General features: G+C 43.7%; 1 protein-coding gene across 1 annotated transcript in view; it reads left to right on the top strand.

Moving 5' to 3' along the window:
• SLC26A8 (solute carrier family 26 member 8) overlaps positions 1–18684 on the top strand; it is a 3386895-nt gene that overhangs the window by 437522 nt on the left and 2930689 nt on the right. The window contains exon 2 of the mRNA XM_086923258.1: positions 9827–9991. Coding sequence (XP_086779384.1) covers positions 9827–9991 — 165 coding nt within the window. The remainder of the gene's footprint in view (positions 1–9826; positions 9992–18684) is intronic.

Genomic DNA, 18684 nt, shown 5'->3' with positions numbered 1-18684 from the left:
AACCTATTATCCAAACCTCAGTGACTGGAAGGACTCCCAGCAGCAGGAGGTCAGACTTGTGTCGATAGCAGCAGCGTCCATTTTGTGAAGCTGGGGCTCTGGTTAACTTTAACCGGGATAGTCAGCAACAACATGTGCTCTCCCTCTAGAAGGGTGGAATGCTACCGCCGTCGCCAGAATTGGTGATGGGGTAGGATTCCAAAGCGTATGACACCTTACACAACATGTTTGGATAAAGCCAAACCAAAGTTAGCATTAACCGCAAGGATTATAATTAGGGCTCCCGGTTTGCCGTTTAAACGGATATTTACACATAAATACAGATGGAAAACTATTTCTCCTTTGTCTGTATTTATATGTAGATGCGATTAAATACAAGTAAATTGTGCGTCCTGCCGTGCTCCAGCCGAGGTGACTTGCCAAGTCCCTCAGCTGCAGACAGCCCCCCCCCTCCCTCCCTCGTGCATGGTTGCCTGGGCTGAGTCAGCTTCCCAGGCATAGCCGCAACCGAGTACTTCACAGGTCTTTAAAAGACCTCTAACTTGCTAATGAGGCTTTGTTGTTTTGTCACCACTTCTAGAGCCTCTGTATCTCCAATCTAAGTATTGCTGGGAGAGTCGCCCCCCGCCCGAAATGTTTCACCAAGCCCCCCACCCCCCACTAAATGTGGCTCTAGTTGCGCCGCTGGCTGCAGGGCTTGTGATTTGCTCCTGCCCCTCCCCTCCCATCACCGTAAATGAGGTGTGAAAGGCAGGCTGGACTAAGGTTGCTGCAATGCCACAAAAATGGTCTCACTTCCAAAGTGAAAAAGCCAATGTTGACGAGTTAAAATGTCTTTGCCACAGGCTAAGATAACCTAATGCAGGGTTCAGTACCGAAAACCAGAAGAGCAATTTAGAAGAAAGGAGTCCTTATGGCTACTTAAAATGTGGCAGAGACATGCATTAAACACCTTAGTCTTCCCCGTAAGAAACTAGGCTACAATTAAACATGTCATGTGCTTTGTGGTGGATGCGGTCCATGGAGAATTTGGAGGACCCATAAATGCGAAGGCTGCGACAAAAATGCTGAAAAAGCTATTTTATCTGAATTGTGTTTCCAGTTGTGAATGAGCGACAGTCCCTCAGAAATTATGGTGTTAGGAAGGAGCGAAAACACCCCAGATTTCTTTTGTTTCTAGACCAATAGCTCCTACTGACTGTGCAAAGACTTGTGCATTCATTCTGCATGGAAAGCTATTTCAAAAGATAAGAACTCTTGAGGATAAATAAATGTATGTTTACAAGCGCCCATCAAGTGCCGCAAGCACTTTTAAATTAAACACGAGCAAAGTGTGACAGAAAAATGTTTGTATTACACGAGACAGTACCAAAAAAGGAAACGTGCCAGAGATGGATGGATCTATGCATAGGGTGTTCTCAAATTTAAAATAAAAAACGAGTGCAAGTTTCCAGGTACAGCTAAATTGCAAATGCCCTTTAGATCAATTGTTTCTCAGCGATTTCCATAGTGACTGCATTTGTGGTTTTGATATTCTAATAGAGAGACCCGCAACACAATAATTTTTCATCGGAATCAGTTTGTGTCTCAATCTTTGAAACAGTTTGATAGAAAACACAATTTATTTATGTTTGCTCTGGGGCATGTCTGCAGTCAGGGTTTTTTGGGGAAAACATTATTTGTTTGATGAACACAATTACCATGCTGCATAGAGAATTGGCACACGAGCATAAGGCGCTTTACTATTTAAAATTATCCTTCATACATTCAATAGGTGAGACAGGGTTCCATGAGAATAGACAGAGAGACTGCCACATGACACTACTGGCTGTCTCAGAGTACTACACTGCACTGGGTCTGGCCACACTACCATCTCATAGACACCTGTGTCATTCCAGTAACTGAACTCTCCAGAGGAGCCCCTGGCTGCCTGGTTCCCTCTGAAGTACCCAAATGTCTATAGTGGACCTGGTTACACTGCTTACCTGACTGCCCAGTCCGTGCAATAGGTACCCCGACCACTTTGTATTGGTTTTAATTTTATATTTGTCTCGGATTTGGAGCCCCTTTTAAGTTGGCATCACAGCCTGCACTAACTAAATTGAGGGACCGCTGCTGCTGAGAGCAGGGACTCTGTAGCATTGTGGGCATCACAGGCTGTAGCGGTTACAATTAGTAAGTGGCAGCGAGGCCTGGCACAGCATGGTAGCCTGATGCCGGAGCTGGCACAGTCCTATTTATTCATGTATGAGCCGCTTTCACCTGCACTTCCTTCCTATCTTGGCACCAACATAAAAGTGTCCCCATTATCGAACCATAAACCTTAACAAGCATTGGCATAGCAAAAAGGTCTCGCCTTTGGGACCTTATAAGTGTTTGTCCATGCAACAGTTGATGTTGTTGCATCAAGGATATTGTGCTGCATAACTAAATACTTATAAGTTCCCAAAGGCGAGACCTATTGGCTATGACAATGCTTGTTATTTATTTTCTAGTACAATATATATTATACTGTATTAGAAAACGAATAAAATTTTCAATTTAAATAAATGTCCAAAAATACTAGCTGTAGCGTTATCTTTTGCTTGTGGCAAAAATACATGTGGATAAATACAGAAAAAATGCCAAAAAATAAATATGGATAAATACAGACGGAAATGGTAAAAAAAAAAATACCATAAAACCGGGAGCCCTAATTATAATGCACTTAAAGATATATGGTTTGGCGATATCATAGAACAGCTATAAGGACATGGTTCTGAAAGCCTTAGACAGGCTCAGCTCATGCTAGAGCACCTTCTGATAGATACATCTGCCGTGTGGATTCCTCACCTTGTGAATATCCCCCTTGCGCCAGCAACGTTCGGAGAATTCTTCGTAGCACGCCGGCGTGGACGACGTCATAGGAGCACGGCATTGCGCGCGACTCCGTCTGACGTCACCGACTCCATATAAGGCCCACGTCGGCGTGATGACGTCAGTTCCCTTTTTTCCGCGGCGTCGACGCTAACGGTGTCTGGGATCTTCTGCAATACTTTTGGTATCTTGTTGCTATTTGGTGTTACAGTTTCTCTTTTGAGATTTTCTTCTTCGTCGAGGATGTCGTCGAGGAAGACGGGTTTCAAGCAATGTGGTTCCTGTGCCCGAACGATGTCGATCACTGATCCGCATTCCGACTGTGGTGTCTTGGGTCGGATCACGAGCTCCTTGCTCCAATTTTTTGTCATCCAAAAACGATTTGTGTTTAAATTTAAGTCGCACATTTTTTGTGATTACCATTACCTTGGTCTTAGCTTCGTTTATTTACATACCATTTTACTTTGAATACTTAAAAATGCCATCAATTAGTCGTTGCATACCAACTTTGGTGTGACTTAGGAGTATGACATCATCCACATATAATAGGTTGGATATCTGTTTATGTGCTAACCTTGGAGGGTGTGCATTGATATCATGTAACTCAGTAGAAAGATCAGCTAAAAATAAATTAAAAGGTAGGGGGGCTAAGACGCACCCTTGTTTAAGACCACTAGATGTAGGAATTTCATTGGTTAGTGTTTTTCCCTCACAATCCTCACCCTGACCCAAGTTTCGAAATGCAGAAGCCTTATCATCTTTAACAAAGTATCCAGGATTCCTTGGTTGTTAAGTTTTTCCCACAAAAGTTCACTGTGAACACAGTCAAAATTAGATTTAAAATCTACGAAACACAGGTATAAGGGTTGTTTAGATAAAATTGCCTCACAATTATTACCAATAATGTTAAAATATTTGTAGATGTATCAAGGCCTTTGATATAGCCTGTTTGGTTCGGGGTCAATTCCTGTTTCTCCTTTGCCTAATCAGTTAATTTCATCAATAGAATCTGAGCAAACAATTTTGCATCTGTATCCTCTAAGGTAATTAGGCGATAGTTTTCCGGCAATTGCCAATTTCCTTTCTTAAAGATAGGTGTTATTAGTGATCCTTTCCATGACTTCGGGATTTGTCCACTCTGGACAACTTCTTTGAAGATGTCGGTTAGATAGGCAGACCAAAAATACGGTGCTTCCTTGTATAATGCAAAAGGGATACCATTGGGGCCAGGGGACCCATCCTTTTGTTTCTTTATCAGTCTGGCCACTTGAGATTTGGTTGTAAAGATTTCACAATCGCCTTCTAGGTCAGCTTTTGTATTGTTTTCATGATTAATGCATTGATTATATGATGTGGGTTCAGGATTTAGATGTTTTTTAAGAAACGTCACCCATTCTTCTTCAGATAAACTACATCCTATAGCAGATTTATTTGGTCTGACTAGGCCATTAATTAATCTCCAGAACTCCCGCGAGTTTTTTAATGTGCTTGCGTGAAAGATTTTTGTCCACAGTTCTTGTCTGGCTTGTCTTTTTTTCATTCAAAATTAATTTCCTTAAAGTATAGTTTGTATTTCTTAATAATGCCACTATTTCCTCTTTGAGTGGAGACTTGGTTAGCTGGTTCCTAAGTCTATTTCGCGTACATCTAATTTTCCTTACAATATACGGAAAAAAGATGTTAGATTCACTTGTTTCACTCTGGGTCATTTTTTTACTTTGTACACCAGTTGTTTTTGTGTTGTAATTCACTACTTTCTGTGTACATTTTTCCCATTGGTCCATGATGGTTGTTGTCATTGTTTCTGCAAAGCATTCCTTAACTAGATTTTTTGACTTTGCTGTAATCTCATCCGCATTTTCAAGTTTCCATATAAGTTTCCTGTACTTGATGGTGCAGATCTAGCCTTGGATTGTCAAGGTAGTTTTCAGATTTTGGGCAGGATAGCTTTATCTCAGTAATTTGTTGACTATGGTCGCTGTCCGAGACTTTATTCAAGCGATAAGATGTCACTTTGTTGAAAATACACAATGATGTTAATGTGTAATCAATGAGTGAATTACCGTTACTTGAGTGAAAAGAACAAGCAGGTGGACAGTCTGATGTGAATCTACCATTTAGTATTCTGAGACACAGCACTTCCAAATTTCTCCCTATTCTATTTTGTTTGTTAGATGCTCTAGGTTCCATTATTGGTTCCGGGATTTCCCATTTTTGATTTTGGGACGGGACGAAGTCATCCCGCACAAAAGGTATTAACAAGTTTATATTAAAATCACCTGTTACGATATAGTCAGCCAACAGCTCTTCCAAGATTTGCTCCAATAGTAAATTGTTTATGGCAGAAGTCATTTCTTTCTTGCGGTCTGTTTTGGAGGTATGTATATGTTGACTAAGATTAGAATTTTATATAACCTGCTTTTACAAGATTTATATCGTAATTTTACTGCAAGAAGATTTGGATTATTTGTCTGTATTTGCTCATGTTTAGCATCTAGTTCAATCGATAGAAATATTGCTAGACCTCCACAGGGACGACCAAATTTCTGATATTTAATTGCAGGTTCGAAATATCCCATGTAATGTTTTAACATAAATGGGTCCATTGCCCATGTTTCCTGCAATAATACTATTTGATTGTGATTCAATAGTCCACAAATCCCATTTATGTTCCATGAGCATATCTTTATTGTAGAAGTGGCCATACTCTGTTCTTGTAGTAGTGCTTGTAATGAAGCTTGTCAATGCCCTTTATTACCGTGCAAGGATGGCATGATCCATTTTTCATTTACCTCATTTCTGTCCGCTCTCTTTATTATATTGGACCATTTTTTTCTTCAAAGTTTGTTTTGCCAAGAGGATTTTTTAACCACATCGCTGCTGTGGTTATTTTTCCCCTGTGCTGGAAATTGCCATTTTGCTGGTGTCATGAAGAGCTCAGCTCGTCATCAGCACAGCTCAACTGTGCCTCATGACGAGCTGAGCTCGTCATGAGCATGGAAGGGGTTAATATAGAAAAGACACTGACGATTTTTTCGGGCTGTGATTTTTTTGAAGGACTTCCTATATTTAAGAGGGGTGTTGGATAAACCTTTGGAGGCGGTTGGCTGATTAATATCCCCCATTTTAGAAAGATTCCATGCTCTTTCAGGATTGAGTCCACTATAGACCCTGTGGCCACTGTTACCAACGTTAGTGGAAGTCTTCCTTCGGGATTGGGCTGAAAACCTACACATTCGATATCTTCTGATGTTATCCTTTCAAGCGTTGTTAAAGTATTCATTAGCTGGAGGATGTTTCCTCTATTTAAGATATTGTGTGCTCCTTTTGATTCATAATGTGGTTTAAAGACTAGTTGTGTGGATCTGTTTTTTAGGAGCCTAGTTTCACTATTATTTTCCTCAGTACTTCCATGCTCCGCATAAGTAATCTGCCTGTTCTGACCTCTTCTTTCAATTACTAGATTATCTTGGGTTTTTGAGTATGTCATTTCATCTATTGTTTCATTTACTTTCCAAGAATATATCTTTGTTCTGTCAGCCCCAAGGTCGTTCCTTACCGGAAGATCATCTTTATGGTTACATATCCTAACAAGGCCTGGTGAAGTTTTTTCATCTCGCTCTATTAGCTTTCGAATTGATGGACGTGTATAATTTTGTGAATCATTCTCGTTAGGCACTGGTGTTCCAGATTCTGGTATAGTCCTGGACATCGTTTCTTTGGATTGGTTGGGGATTTCAATGAGTGTACTGGTATTAGGTTTGGCCAGTTTTTGTTTGCAACAAGAGACAGATGGTTTAGAAAAAATATCATAATATTTGTCATCTCCTTCACTGTTTTTTTAGCATTTGTATGTTTCATCCCATTGATGTTGCCATCTGTTGATTTTATCTTTATATTTTTTCTTCCTACTTCATTTATATTGGGCAGTGAATCTAATTTGGTATCTATTACTGTTCCTCTGTCTTTATTAGATGTATCCATTTCAATATTAGTTTGTGCAGGACTTTCCTTTTTGGACTTATTTCTTGCTTTACGCAGTATTTTTCTCTGTCTTTTTGTTATTTCAAAGGCTACCGAGTCCTCATCTTTTGATCCTTCTTTATTCAGTTCATGTAGTGAGTCCGACAGTATTCTATTAGCTTTAGTATTATTTGTTTCATGATTTGTGTTCGGTTGTTTAATCACGTTTGATGTATTAACATCGTCGGTGTCTATTTTTATCGATTGCTCCTGTTTTTCTACTAGTGCTAATTTCCTTGAATTATATTGATATCTGTCCTCCTTACAGTTATCCTTTTTTCTTATGCAGACAATTTCGTTGACATCCTCCAAGATTGTATTCACAAGGTCCGGAATAGTTATCAGTTTGTTAATTATTGCAGCACATGTACACTGGATATAACTTGGCTCTGATTCGCTTTGTCCTTTTATTATTAGATTATTTAATTCGGCTAATTTATTCTCGATTCTGGCAACTGCATTGGCCATAACTCCCAGTATGTCTATTTGAATTTCCATTTTGTTTGACTGCGCTGCTAGTGCTTCAAGGGTTAGTACTGATGTTTGATTGTGTATATCCCATATCGTTCCTGCATCCTGTTTTTCTTGTTCTTTTGTTTTTTTATCCAAGTTTGTTTCTTTGAAACCTGATCGGTATTGATATCTTCATAATTACTTTCTTTTCTACAATTGCTGATACATGTTTTCTACAATTGCTGATACATGTTTTGGCGTTAGTGGCAAATTCGTTTACAGATGCTGATTGTTCATTGCTTCCTATTGTTTTATTTGTACTAACTGATGTCTGTAGTTGATTAGTATTCACCTGTTGTCATTGTTCTTGATTTTCAGGGCCTTTTACTGTGATTTTTTTCACCGCCAGCTTTTGTTTGCAAGGTTTGGCCATGTTCCAAGTTGATTGATCCAATGATGTCTATTTGTTGATTTCCTGGTATATGGTCAAATTTTTCCTTCTCATGGTACTTTCGGTGCCCTGCTTTAGAAGCCAGTAGGTGTTTCTTGACTATATTGTGCTTTTTTTCTCTAATATCCACTCTGACCTCTAGTGGGAGCGGAACTCCTTCATTGAATGTGTTCTTGGTAGTATCAAAGTGATTAAATTCCTTTGATCTTACTATAATCCTGTTTTTATCCAACACTCTATATTTCGTTTCTTTTTTCAAAATATTTGATTCAAAGGATTTTCTAGCTGTAGTAAATCCTTTTCCTCTGTGTATCCATTACTTTGTCCATCACTAACTTTCACTTGCTGATCTATAATCTGATCTGAAGCCCAGTCAACCCCAACTTCATCTATTAAATCTAAGTTCTCTTTCGATTCATTTGTTGGTTTGATTTGGGGCTGTAGATTTTTTGAATCTGGTTCTAATTGCATTGACATGAGTGCAGTGGCTGGATCTCTCATAAAATCAATGAGTGCAGTGGCTGGATCTCATAAAATCAAATTTCTGTGGGATTTTTGTAGATCTTTCAAACATCCTAGCTATTGGTGAGATTAGCATCTGACTCGCCCCCTTGGTTTGAGCTTTAGCTCTAGCCTTTTTTAGTACGTTGGGTGCTTGATTTTTTCGGGTGCGTTTTTTTGGAGTACCCACAGTTCTTTCTTTACCTGAGCCCACTTCTAGTGGCTGCTTTACTTAATCAACTATTAAGCGTTGGTTTTCTTATGTGTCACAATATGTGAAATGATGTGGATGATGTGGAGAAAGCAGACCGTAGTCGAGTTGTAGCGTGTATAGAGATTCACAGGGTAGGTTTCAAGCTTCAAGTCAAATGCGTGCGGGGCTCTGAGATTACGCTGCAACTCGAAAATGATATAATGGAATTCAGAACTCAGGGTTTATGGCTCAGGGCTCCGTCACCACCTCTATCTCAACCTCCATCTCAACGCCACTCCTTTCACGTCAGCGAGGGGTCCACAGAACAGGCCACAAGTACCTCTGCTCCTCCCCCGCCCAAGGGAGAACCCCAGGGGTTGGGTGGGGGCCAAAGACAAAACGAAACAGCTGCAGACACCCCCAGAAGAAAAGTGCAGGAGCGGGGGGTATGGAGCTTAGCCGCAGACCTTCTGCGGGCGGCTAAGAATCAATCAGCCTTTGATGTGTAGTTTATCCCCCTGCTGCAAGGGACAACTTGGATATGTTATTTTTTTGTTTTTTACTCCCCCTGTGGCTATCACAAGCTGTTGGGAGTAGAAGTTAAGGGCTGGGGCAAGGGCCGAGAGCGTGGAGAAGTAGGTATAGGTCTCTGCTCGGCTCGGCGTCCTCACCTCGCTCGGCGTCTCTCTCTTCGCTGCTGCGGACTCGATCGCCCCACTCAGGAGCCGCGCTCACTCGCTCTTACGCACCACTGCGCTCCGTGTTCCAGCGGTCGAGAAGTCGGGCTGCTCCGAGGTAGGAAATGTGCTGGGAGACCTTGGCAGGGTTTGAACAGCTTTGCTTGGAAAAGAGTTGAGAGTCATAGCACGGCGTCTTCCTGGTGGTGGTTGGCTCTCTGGCGCTCTGTGCTCTGCAAAACCTGGAACAGAGTTGCCACTGATGGGTCTAGCATACGTGTATGCACAGAGCACCGTCTCAGACATTAACTCGATCTGTGTATGTATAATAGAAGCACCAGACGTATTGGCTTTATCAATAAAGTTTTCTAAGGCATCATACTCCTCAACAAGTAAATAACATTTTAATTTTGAACCATGAGTATGAAATGTTCTTGAATTAGCAGAAAGATGTGAATGTATCCACTGCAGATGTTGGTCCATGTAAATGTAGGCCATTAATCTATGACAGTCAATATAGCCTACACAGAAATTAGGAGACTCCCCAATAGGGTACAGCTTTGTTTCAGGCAGTGGGAATTCTCCTGGTTTCTCTGAAGGCAAGTATATTGCCTTTGAAGGGATGCTTCTTAAATTTGTTTTGCCTTCAACCCTTTTTACTGTTTTTTTCAGCTGGCGTTGGGCTGTTTGAACGTCGGAGCCATCACTACCTACTTTTCAGAAATAATGATGAACGCCCTCCTTGCAGCTGCAACTATTTTGGTCCTTATATCTCAGATTGCGTTCATTTTAGGAATCCCAATTGCATTCAACGCAGGCCCAATGTCCATCTTTTATGTGAGTAACAATGAGGGTCAGTGGGATGAAATGGTGAAGGACTCTGAAGGATTAATTTTGTGATTTGGTAAAGTGAATAATTAGTTTTATGGGGCGTAAGGACTAATGACTTGCTTGTAATGAAGGATTCCCAAGCCATATGGTCTGCACAGGTTACCATTCTGGATTAACCCCTTCGATTGAGTTGTAAGTCTGAAGTATAGTTTTGTACAATGGGCTTTATATTCCCGTTCTACACACAATATAATAGCAAGCGGATTTAATTATCCAGTATTATGGGTATCTTTCATAGATTCATATGCCTGAATCATTCCCCGTCGTCGGGGTGGGAGTCCCCGGTAAATAATTATAGTAATGTCACATGGACATATACTTAGTACTAGGCTAGAGGCCTCACATTAGTAGCCTATCTAGGTCCTTATGTAAAAAGGACCAAACTTTAGCCAGGAGCCAATCAGCTACTATCACCCTCCTCACCTTCCTGGAAGGAGCCCTAGTCCCTCAGATTTTCGTAAGCACAGTGCTAAGTAGTACCTACTGAGAGGACAAAGGTGAGCCCTTCCAGGGGAGGCGGGTGGGTTGCATGTGAATCTATGAAAGATACCAATACTGGATAACTGCTGTTACAGGTAAGTCACAACATCTCCCCCCTTGTTGCAAACAAATGTTCGTGACACATTTATCATAGTCCTCATTCACAGTTATATTGATGAAGGTGAAAGAATGAGAGTGAGAGAGAGAGAGAGAGAGAGAGAGAGAGAACTTGTCACTCTACATCTCTTCAATGAGTCTCTGTTATTTACTGAATGTCCTTCGTGATCTAGTGTCTCCATCGCTTCCTTGTCCTCTATCTTCCTCCTTCTATGTGGCTGCAGTTGCCGCTGCCATTTCTTCTTCATCCGCCTTTAGCTCCTTGAAACGCTATCTTTTCCTTGTTGTTTGTTGTCGGTCGGAGACAGCCATTATCATCGATCCTTTCCCTTTCGTCACCGCCAGTGAATCTTTGGAGAACCGGTTGTCTGAATATCGATATTGTTTCTTTCTGTCTCACCACCTTTGGTCCTGGCCATGCAGTGTCTCTTGTCTTGATCTTCCTTGGTGGCGCCTGTCCGCTCTGCTCATTGTATGTCTTTGTCCTTTCCTTTTGTTGCTGTTTCTCCTGCGCCAAAGTCCTGTCACGTTGCTCCTTTTTACCCATTTTTATTTCCTTTGTCTTTGTGTCTTTCCTTTTGTTTTCTTTTCTTCTATGTTCTCCTTTTCTCTTTTCTGTTTCTTTGGTGATCTTTGTCCCTCTTTTCTTTGTTATTTCTATTTGGCCTTATCTCTGGCTTTTCCTTTATTTTTACTTCTTTCTTATTTGTCCCCCTTTTTTTTCAGCCTCTTCTGGGCTTTCCTAGTCTTCTTCTTCTTTATTTCCTTGTTTTCTTATATTTGCATCCTTCCTGCGACTTATTCTTATATTTATGTCTTTCCTTTTGTTTTCTTTTCTTTCCTCTTTATTCTTCCTTCTTTTCTTCTTCTTTTCTGCTTTCCTTTTGTCCTTTCTCTTTATCCTCTTTTCTCTCTCTCTTCCTTTCTTTTTCTCTTTTCTCTATATTTTCTCTATATTTTCTCTATATTTTCTTCTTATCTCTTTATCTTCTTTCTTCTTCTTTTCTCTTTATTTTCTTCTTATCTCTTTATCTTCTTTCTTCCTCTTTATTTTCTTCTTTTCTCTTTCTCTTTTTTTCTTTTCTCTATATTTTCTTCTTATCTCTTTATCTTCTTTCTTCTTTTCTTCTTCTTTTCTCTTTATTTTCTTCTTTTCTCTTTATCTTCTTCCTTCTTTTCTACTTTTTTTTATGTCCTTTCTTTTCTGTGTTATTTCTCTTTTCTGTTTTTTTATTTAGCCTTCTCTGGCTTCTTCCACTCTCTTCTGCTCCTTTCTTTTGTCTTTCTTTTTCTTCTTTCTCTTTGTCGATTTGTCTTTTTCTTTATGTCCTTTCTCTTCCTTTCACTTATTGTTTTCCTTTTTCTTATTGCACTGTCTTCTTTCTTTCTCTTTTTCACTTGTGCGCCCTTTTTGCGCTTTATTTATCCTTTATTCTTCACTCAAACTTTTATTTTCTTTCTCTTTTCAGACCTTTTCCATTCTTATTTTCGTTTTCTTTCTGTCTTTTCTTCTCTATTCCTTTTTTTTAAAAATTATTATTCGTGTGAGAAGGTGGCCTGATATGCAGTCCTCACTATTCTAGTGAACACTATGTATCAGTCCAACAGCCCTTATTGATGATTGGTTGTAAGTCAACCTTATAGACCAGCTATCCTAGTAGCGTGGATACGAGCAGTCTAAGGCTAAAGACTCGAGAGGGCGTGTTAAGCCAGCTGTTATACCACACATATACCCCTTGAACACCAAGTGAAAGGACACCACACAAGTGTTATGAAAATAAACAGTGTATTTATTAGAATCACAACAGCCCTGTACTCTTTATGAGGACAGGGTACTAAGCACAAAACAAAACTCTTACGAAAATACTTAAGTTAGCACAGTATATACAAATGCCCGAGGGGCACGGAAAACCATATACTCTGAAAGTGGAATGCGAAATTACTAGCAGGTAAGTACAGTACTAATAGGCTTTGGAATCGCTAGGACTTGACTATAGAATCGTTAGATTACTTCTAGGAGACCCAGGGGACTCGGGTGCAGAGTGTGCACTCTCACGCGTGATGCGGGACAAAGTCTATGGTAGCTAGATTTCACAGAGTTAGTGTTCTCGGGCGAACCCGACCTGGTAGGAGGAAAACGAAAGTGGATTCTGACCCTTGGATAGTGAGGCTATGCTGGGGCACCGAAATGCCGAAGTTACCTAGCCCAGGGGCTGCAGCTGCATAGGTCTCAAAAGACGTCGGGAATCCTCGTAGACGGACCAGGAGCCTGGAAGAAAGATGCTGGCAGGCGACCAGTGAAGAGAGTTCGAAGTGATCCAAGCCTGGATCTTGAAGATGGACGAAACCTGAAAGCAGAGGGGACCAAGTTCGTGACTACTAGCCAGTAGTCAGATGGCACCAGGAGGGCACCGGATGGTAGTCACCTCGACTAGGTGAGTGGGCGACGCTGGGCTCTGCAGATCTCACGGACCAGGAGGCGTTGTCGGCGACCAGGATGGAGGAGCGAGCTGTCCCACGATGGATGAAGCTGTCGGCGTCGCTGGACCCAGGATTGGGCAACAAAGCCTTGACAAATTCAAGCCCACGCGGTGGACCTAAAATGGCGTCTGAAGTGGACCAGGAGGGTCCGGGGTGCTCCTCTCTTGGAAGGGAGCAAGGGCCAGTCTGGAGCAACCAGACCAGCAGCAGTGATGTCGTCGGGCGTCGTGAAAAAGGCCACAAGCCAGCGGGCTAGTAGCCAAACAACGCGGTGAGCAGCAAAAAGCAGAAGGCCCCACGCAGATCGTGGAGATGCTGGAGGGCTGATCTTCGGTGCTGGAGCTGCTCAGGGTCGGGGCTTCTCGGACCCCAAAGCACTCACCAGTGAATTACTCGGCGGACTTGCTGTAAAGAAGTCGTGCAGTCTTGAAGATAGCCGGACCCTCGAGGTCTCGTCGCACTCACGGTCCTCAGCTTGGCTGTAGAGGTGAGTAGAGGTCAGAGGTGCCAGGGAAGCCGGGTCTCGTCGAGCTGTGTCGTCGGATTCCTGAGGAAGGACTTGCAGCAGACCGCAGTGTTCTTTAGATGGTGCCTGCGGATGCAGGGTGACTACTCCTTAGTCACAAGGGAGAATCTTGAAGAAGAAATCTTGAAGTCCTTTTGTAGAAAGTCGTGTCTTGATTCCAAAGATGATCAAATTTGAACAGGGGGCCCGCTCCTATCTTTATACTAAGAAAAGGGGCTGACCCGGTGACTAGGTCCTGCCTATGGGTGGGACTAGGAAGGGGGGTGGTTACACCCCTCTCCCATGCCGGACTTCCCCCAGGCCAGGGGCTGGTGTGCCCCTGGAACTGGTTCTGACCGGCCTATGCCTAGTGAGCACCGGGGTGCCACTCAGCAGTCACCTTCCTGTAAAGCCCTGCCTACCCAGGATACACAAAACCCTGTCTGGGATGGTGCTAGCACCGCCCCGGACAGAAAAACCCTTTGTCCAAGCTTTCCTCGCTGGAAGGACTCCCAGCAGCAGGAGGTCAGACTCGTGTCTGTGGTGGCAGCATCCATTTTGTGGAGCTGAGGCTTCGTTTAACTTTAACCGGGGTTCACAGTTACATACATGTCGTGTCCCTCTAGAAGGGTGGAATGCTAACCCCGTCGCCAGAATTGGCGAGGGGTTAGTATTCCAATTCGTATGACACCTTACTCGACATGTTTTGATAAAGCCATACCAAAGATAGCATTTAACCGCGAGGATTATAATGCACTTAGGAGTATATGGTATGCGATATCATGGAACAGCTATTAGGACTTGGTTCCGCAAGCTGTAAACGGGCTCAGCTCATGCCAGAGCACCATTTCACACGATTCCAAGCACTCTGCCTTCAGGATTGTCAAGGCCTGCCATAGGAGTGACTGATAGGAATCTGTGTGTCCATTTTTAGGGTTAGATATAGGTATACTATATCTACAGCAAAGGGTGATTACACAACTTTGCCCCAGCTGTCATGCAGCCAGTTGTGTCAGATTTAGGAGGCCAGCCAGGGGTGGCATAATACATGCTTCAGCCCCTGGTAGGCCCTGGGTACACCTATGCCCTGAGTTACAGGGTCTGATAAGGTGGCCCAGTTCCAATTGGTAAATGCACCTAGGGTACATGTCGTAATTTAAAGAAAGAACAGCCAGGCTGTGGGTCTGATTGGCAGGCCCACAGGCAGAGAAAGTCGTGAACCAGTGAAACAAAAGCAAAAAATCTGGGTGATCGTAGGATTGCAGACCCTACTCTCCTACATGACCCCCCCCCCAAACTTTGGGACAATAAGCTAACCTTGACCAGGTGAGTCTTCTTGTTCTAAGTGGAAATATCTGGAGAGCCCATCGGCATTGCCATGATCAGTACCAGGTCTATGTTCCACTGTAAAGTCCATCCCCTGTAGGGAAATGGACCACCTAAGCAGTTTGGGGTTTTCACCCTTCATCTGATTTAGCCACAAGAGGGGCTTATGGTCGGTCTGAATCTTGAAGTGAGTGCCAAACAAGTATGGCCTCAGCTTCTTCAGGGCCCAAACCACAGCAAAGGCCTCCCTCTCAATAGCTGACCAATTCTTCTCTCTGGGGGTCAGCCTTCTGCTTATAAAAGCAATGGGCTGGTCTTGACCATCAAAATTCAGTTGAGATAGAACAGCTCCCACACCCAACTCAGAAGCATCTGTTTGGACAATGAATGGTTTGGAGTAGTCTGGACTCTTGAGGATAGGTGCTGTGCACATGGCCTGTTTTAGGTCATCGAATGCTTTTTGACAGCCTGCTGTCCACTGAACCTTTTTTGGCATGTTCTTACTTGTCAGTTCATTTAATGGAGTCACAATTGATCCATAGTTCCTGACAAACTTTCTGTAGTAACCAGTCAGGCACAAGAAAGCTCAAACCTGAGTCTGGGTGGTTGGAGGAGCCCAGTCCCCGATTGACTGTATTTTGCTCTCCAGTGGCTGAACCTGGCCTCCACCTACAAGGTGGCCCAGGTATACAACCTGTGTCTGCCCTATCTGGCACTTGGTGGCCTTGATAGTGAGGCCTGCTGCTTGCAGAGCCTCTAACACTTTCCTCAGGTGGACCAGGTGATCCTCCCAGGTGGAGCTAAAGACAGCAATATCATCTAGATATGCTGCACAGAAGTCATCCAGCCCAGTGAGAACATTATTCACCAACCTTTGGAAGGTGGCAGGTGCATTTTTCAGACCAAAGGGCATTACCACAAATTGATAATGCCCACCAGGGGTTGAAAATGCTGTCTTGGGCTTGGCATCCACCAGCTAACCTGATTTGCCAATACCCAGCTGTCAGGTCAAATGTACTCAAGTAGTTGGCAGAAGCCAATCTATCTATAAGTTCATCTGCCCTTGGTATTGGGTGGGCATCAGTCTTAGTGACTGCATTGAGACCTCTGTAGTCTACGCAAAACCTCATCTCTTTCTTACCACCCTGGGTGTGAGGCTTTGGCACTAGAACTACTGGACTAGCCCAAGGGCTATCTGAGGTTTCAATTACTCCCAACTCCAACATTTTCTGCACTTCAGTTTTGATGCAGTCTCTAAAATGATCAGGCTGCCTGTAGATTTTACTCTTAACTGGCAAGCTGTCACCAGTGTCAACCTCATGGGTACACCAATTGGTCTGGCTGGGTGTTAGAGAGAACATATGTCTGAAAGACTGAAGAACCTGTTTACAGTCTTTCTGTTGATGTTCAGAGAGGCTGCCACAAAAGACAACACCATCCACTGATCCATCATCAGGATTCTGAGTGAGCAGGTCTGGGAGAGGGTCACTCTCTTCCTCCTGTCCCTCATCAATGGCCATGAGCAAGCTCATGTCCTTCCTGTCGACATATGCTTTGAGCCTGTTGACATGGAGTACCCTGTGGGGGCTCCTGGGAGTTCCAAGGTCCACCAGGTAGGTGACCTCTCCCTTTTGCTCAAGAATTGTGTGGGGCCCAGACCATTTGTCTTTGAGTGCTGCTGGGGCCACTGGCTCCAACACCCACACCTTCTGTCCAGGCTGGTAAACAGTCAGGACAGCCTTTTGGTCATGCCAAGCTTTTTGAAGTTCTTGACTGGCCTTAAGGTTTTCAGATGCCTTCTCCATATACTCAGCCATCCTGGAGCGGAGACCAAGTACATAGTCCACTATGTTGGTTGCAGGCTTTTTGAGAGGTCTCTCCCATCCTTCCTTTACCAAACACAGGGGGCCTCTCACAGGATGCCCATACAAAAGTTCAAAAGGGCTGTAGCCAACCCCCTTTTGTGGGACCTCTCTGTAAGCAAACAGAAGGCAGGGTATCAGGACATCCCATCTACGCCTGAGCTTTTCAGGTAGTCCATGAATCATCCCTTTTAGGGTCCTGTTGAACCTTTCAACAAGCCCATTGCATTGTGGATGATAGGGTGTAATGAACTTGTAGTTGACACCACATTCCTTCCACATAGCAGTTAAGTAGCTTGACATGAAGTTTGCACCCCTGTCAGAGACAACCTCCTTAGGGAAGCCCTCTCTGGAGAATACTCCAACTAGGGCCCTTGCCACTACAGGTGCTGTAGTGGTCCTAAGTGGAATAGCTTCAGGATACCTGGTGGCATGATCCACTACCACCAGTATAAACTTGTGCCCTGATGCTGTCTGGGGTTCCATTGGACCAACAATGTCAATCCCCACTCTTTCAAAGGGCACCCCCACCACAGGCATTGGTATAAGGGGGGCCTTTGTTGTGCCACCTGACTTACCACTGGCTTGGCAAGTGACACAGGAGCGACAAAACTCCTTGGTATCCTCATTCATGTGAGGCCAGTGAAAGTGTGAGACAAGCCTGTCCCAAGTCTTTGTCTGGCCTAAGTGACCTGCTAAGGGAATTTCATGGGCCAAGGTTAGAAGGAAACCTCTCTGAGTCAAGGGTACAACCAGCCTCCTGGTCATGCCAGGCTTGGGGTCTCTTGCCTCAGTGTACAGGAGTCCATCATCCCAGTATACCTTGTGGGTACCTGTGGCGTTCCCAGCAGCCTCAGCAGCAGCCTGCTGTCTGAGGGGTTCAAGGGAAGGGCAGTCTAACTGTTCCTTCCCCAGGTCTTCTCTTGAGGGTCCCCCTGAGCCCAGAAATTCAACTTGATCAAGTTCAAATTCTTTAGGCTCAGCTTCCCTCAATTCTTGTAGGTCAGCCTCCTCTGAGACTTGATCCTCAACCTGGGGCAAGGGGGAAGGCAATGCCTTAACCCTACTGCTCTTCTTCTTGGAAGGTGTCTGGTCCATTGTTCCAGGATCCAGCACCTGTTCAGTGGGGCATTTTCTGGCCTGTGACCTGGTCACAGCAAGCACATGTGTTGGCAAGCCTAACATCTCCATGTGAGTCCTCTGCTCCACTTCTGACCATTGTGATGACTCCAAATCATTGCCCAACAAACAATCCACTGGGAGGTCTGAACTAACAACAACCTTTTTCTGGCCATTTACCCCTCCCCAGGAGAAAGCAACAATTGCCATACTATGGCTGGTAGTGACATTGCTTGCATTGGTCACCAGGAAATCTGTACCTGGCATGATCTGTCCAGGGTCCACAAAGTTAGGTGTCACCATTGTGACACTGGCACAAGTGTCCCTATAGGCCTGAGCCATTCTTCCATTGATTAAAGGTGTCTGTCTGTATTTGCCCAAAGTATTGGGACTGACATCAGTGGACATATCCACATCCCCTGTACAGACAAGGACAGCCTGAGTGAGTGTGCCAACTAAGTTGTCATACCCCTCGGAACCCAAGGTTAACCCATCTAAATCCTTGGGAGGTGCACTACCACTGCTGACTGTACTAGGGGGCACAGGTGCCTTAGGGGCTGCAGTGGCAGGAGTCTGTCCTCCTCCTTTCTTGGTGCACTCACTAAACCAGTGAGTTTTACTTTTGCAGTATTGGCACCACCTTTTGGACTGGCCTTCTTGATTCTTCTTTTTCTGGGGAGCCTGACCCCCACCCTCTTTGGGTTGTTGGGGACCTGTCGAAGACTTCTGGTCATTTTGTTCCCCCTTAG

Source organism: Lissotriton vulgaris, chromosome 5, assembly GCF_964263255.1.
Source record: "Lissotriton vulgaris chromosome 5, aLisVul1.2, whole genome shotgun sequence".
Taxonomy (NCBI): domain Eukaryota; kingdom Metazoa; phylum Chordata; class Amphibia; order Caudata; family Salamandridae; genus Lissotriton; species Lissotriton vulgaris.
This window is presented reverse-complemented; position numbering and strand designations above follow the sequence as displayed.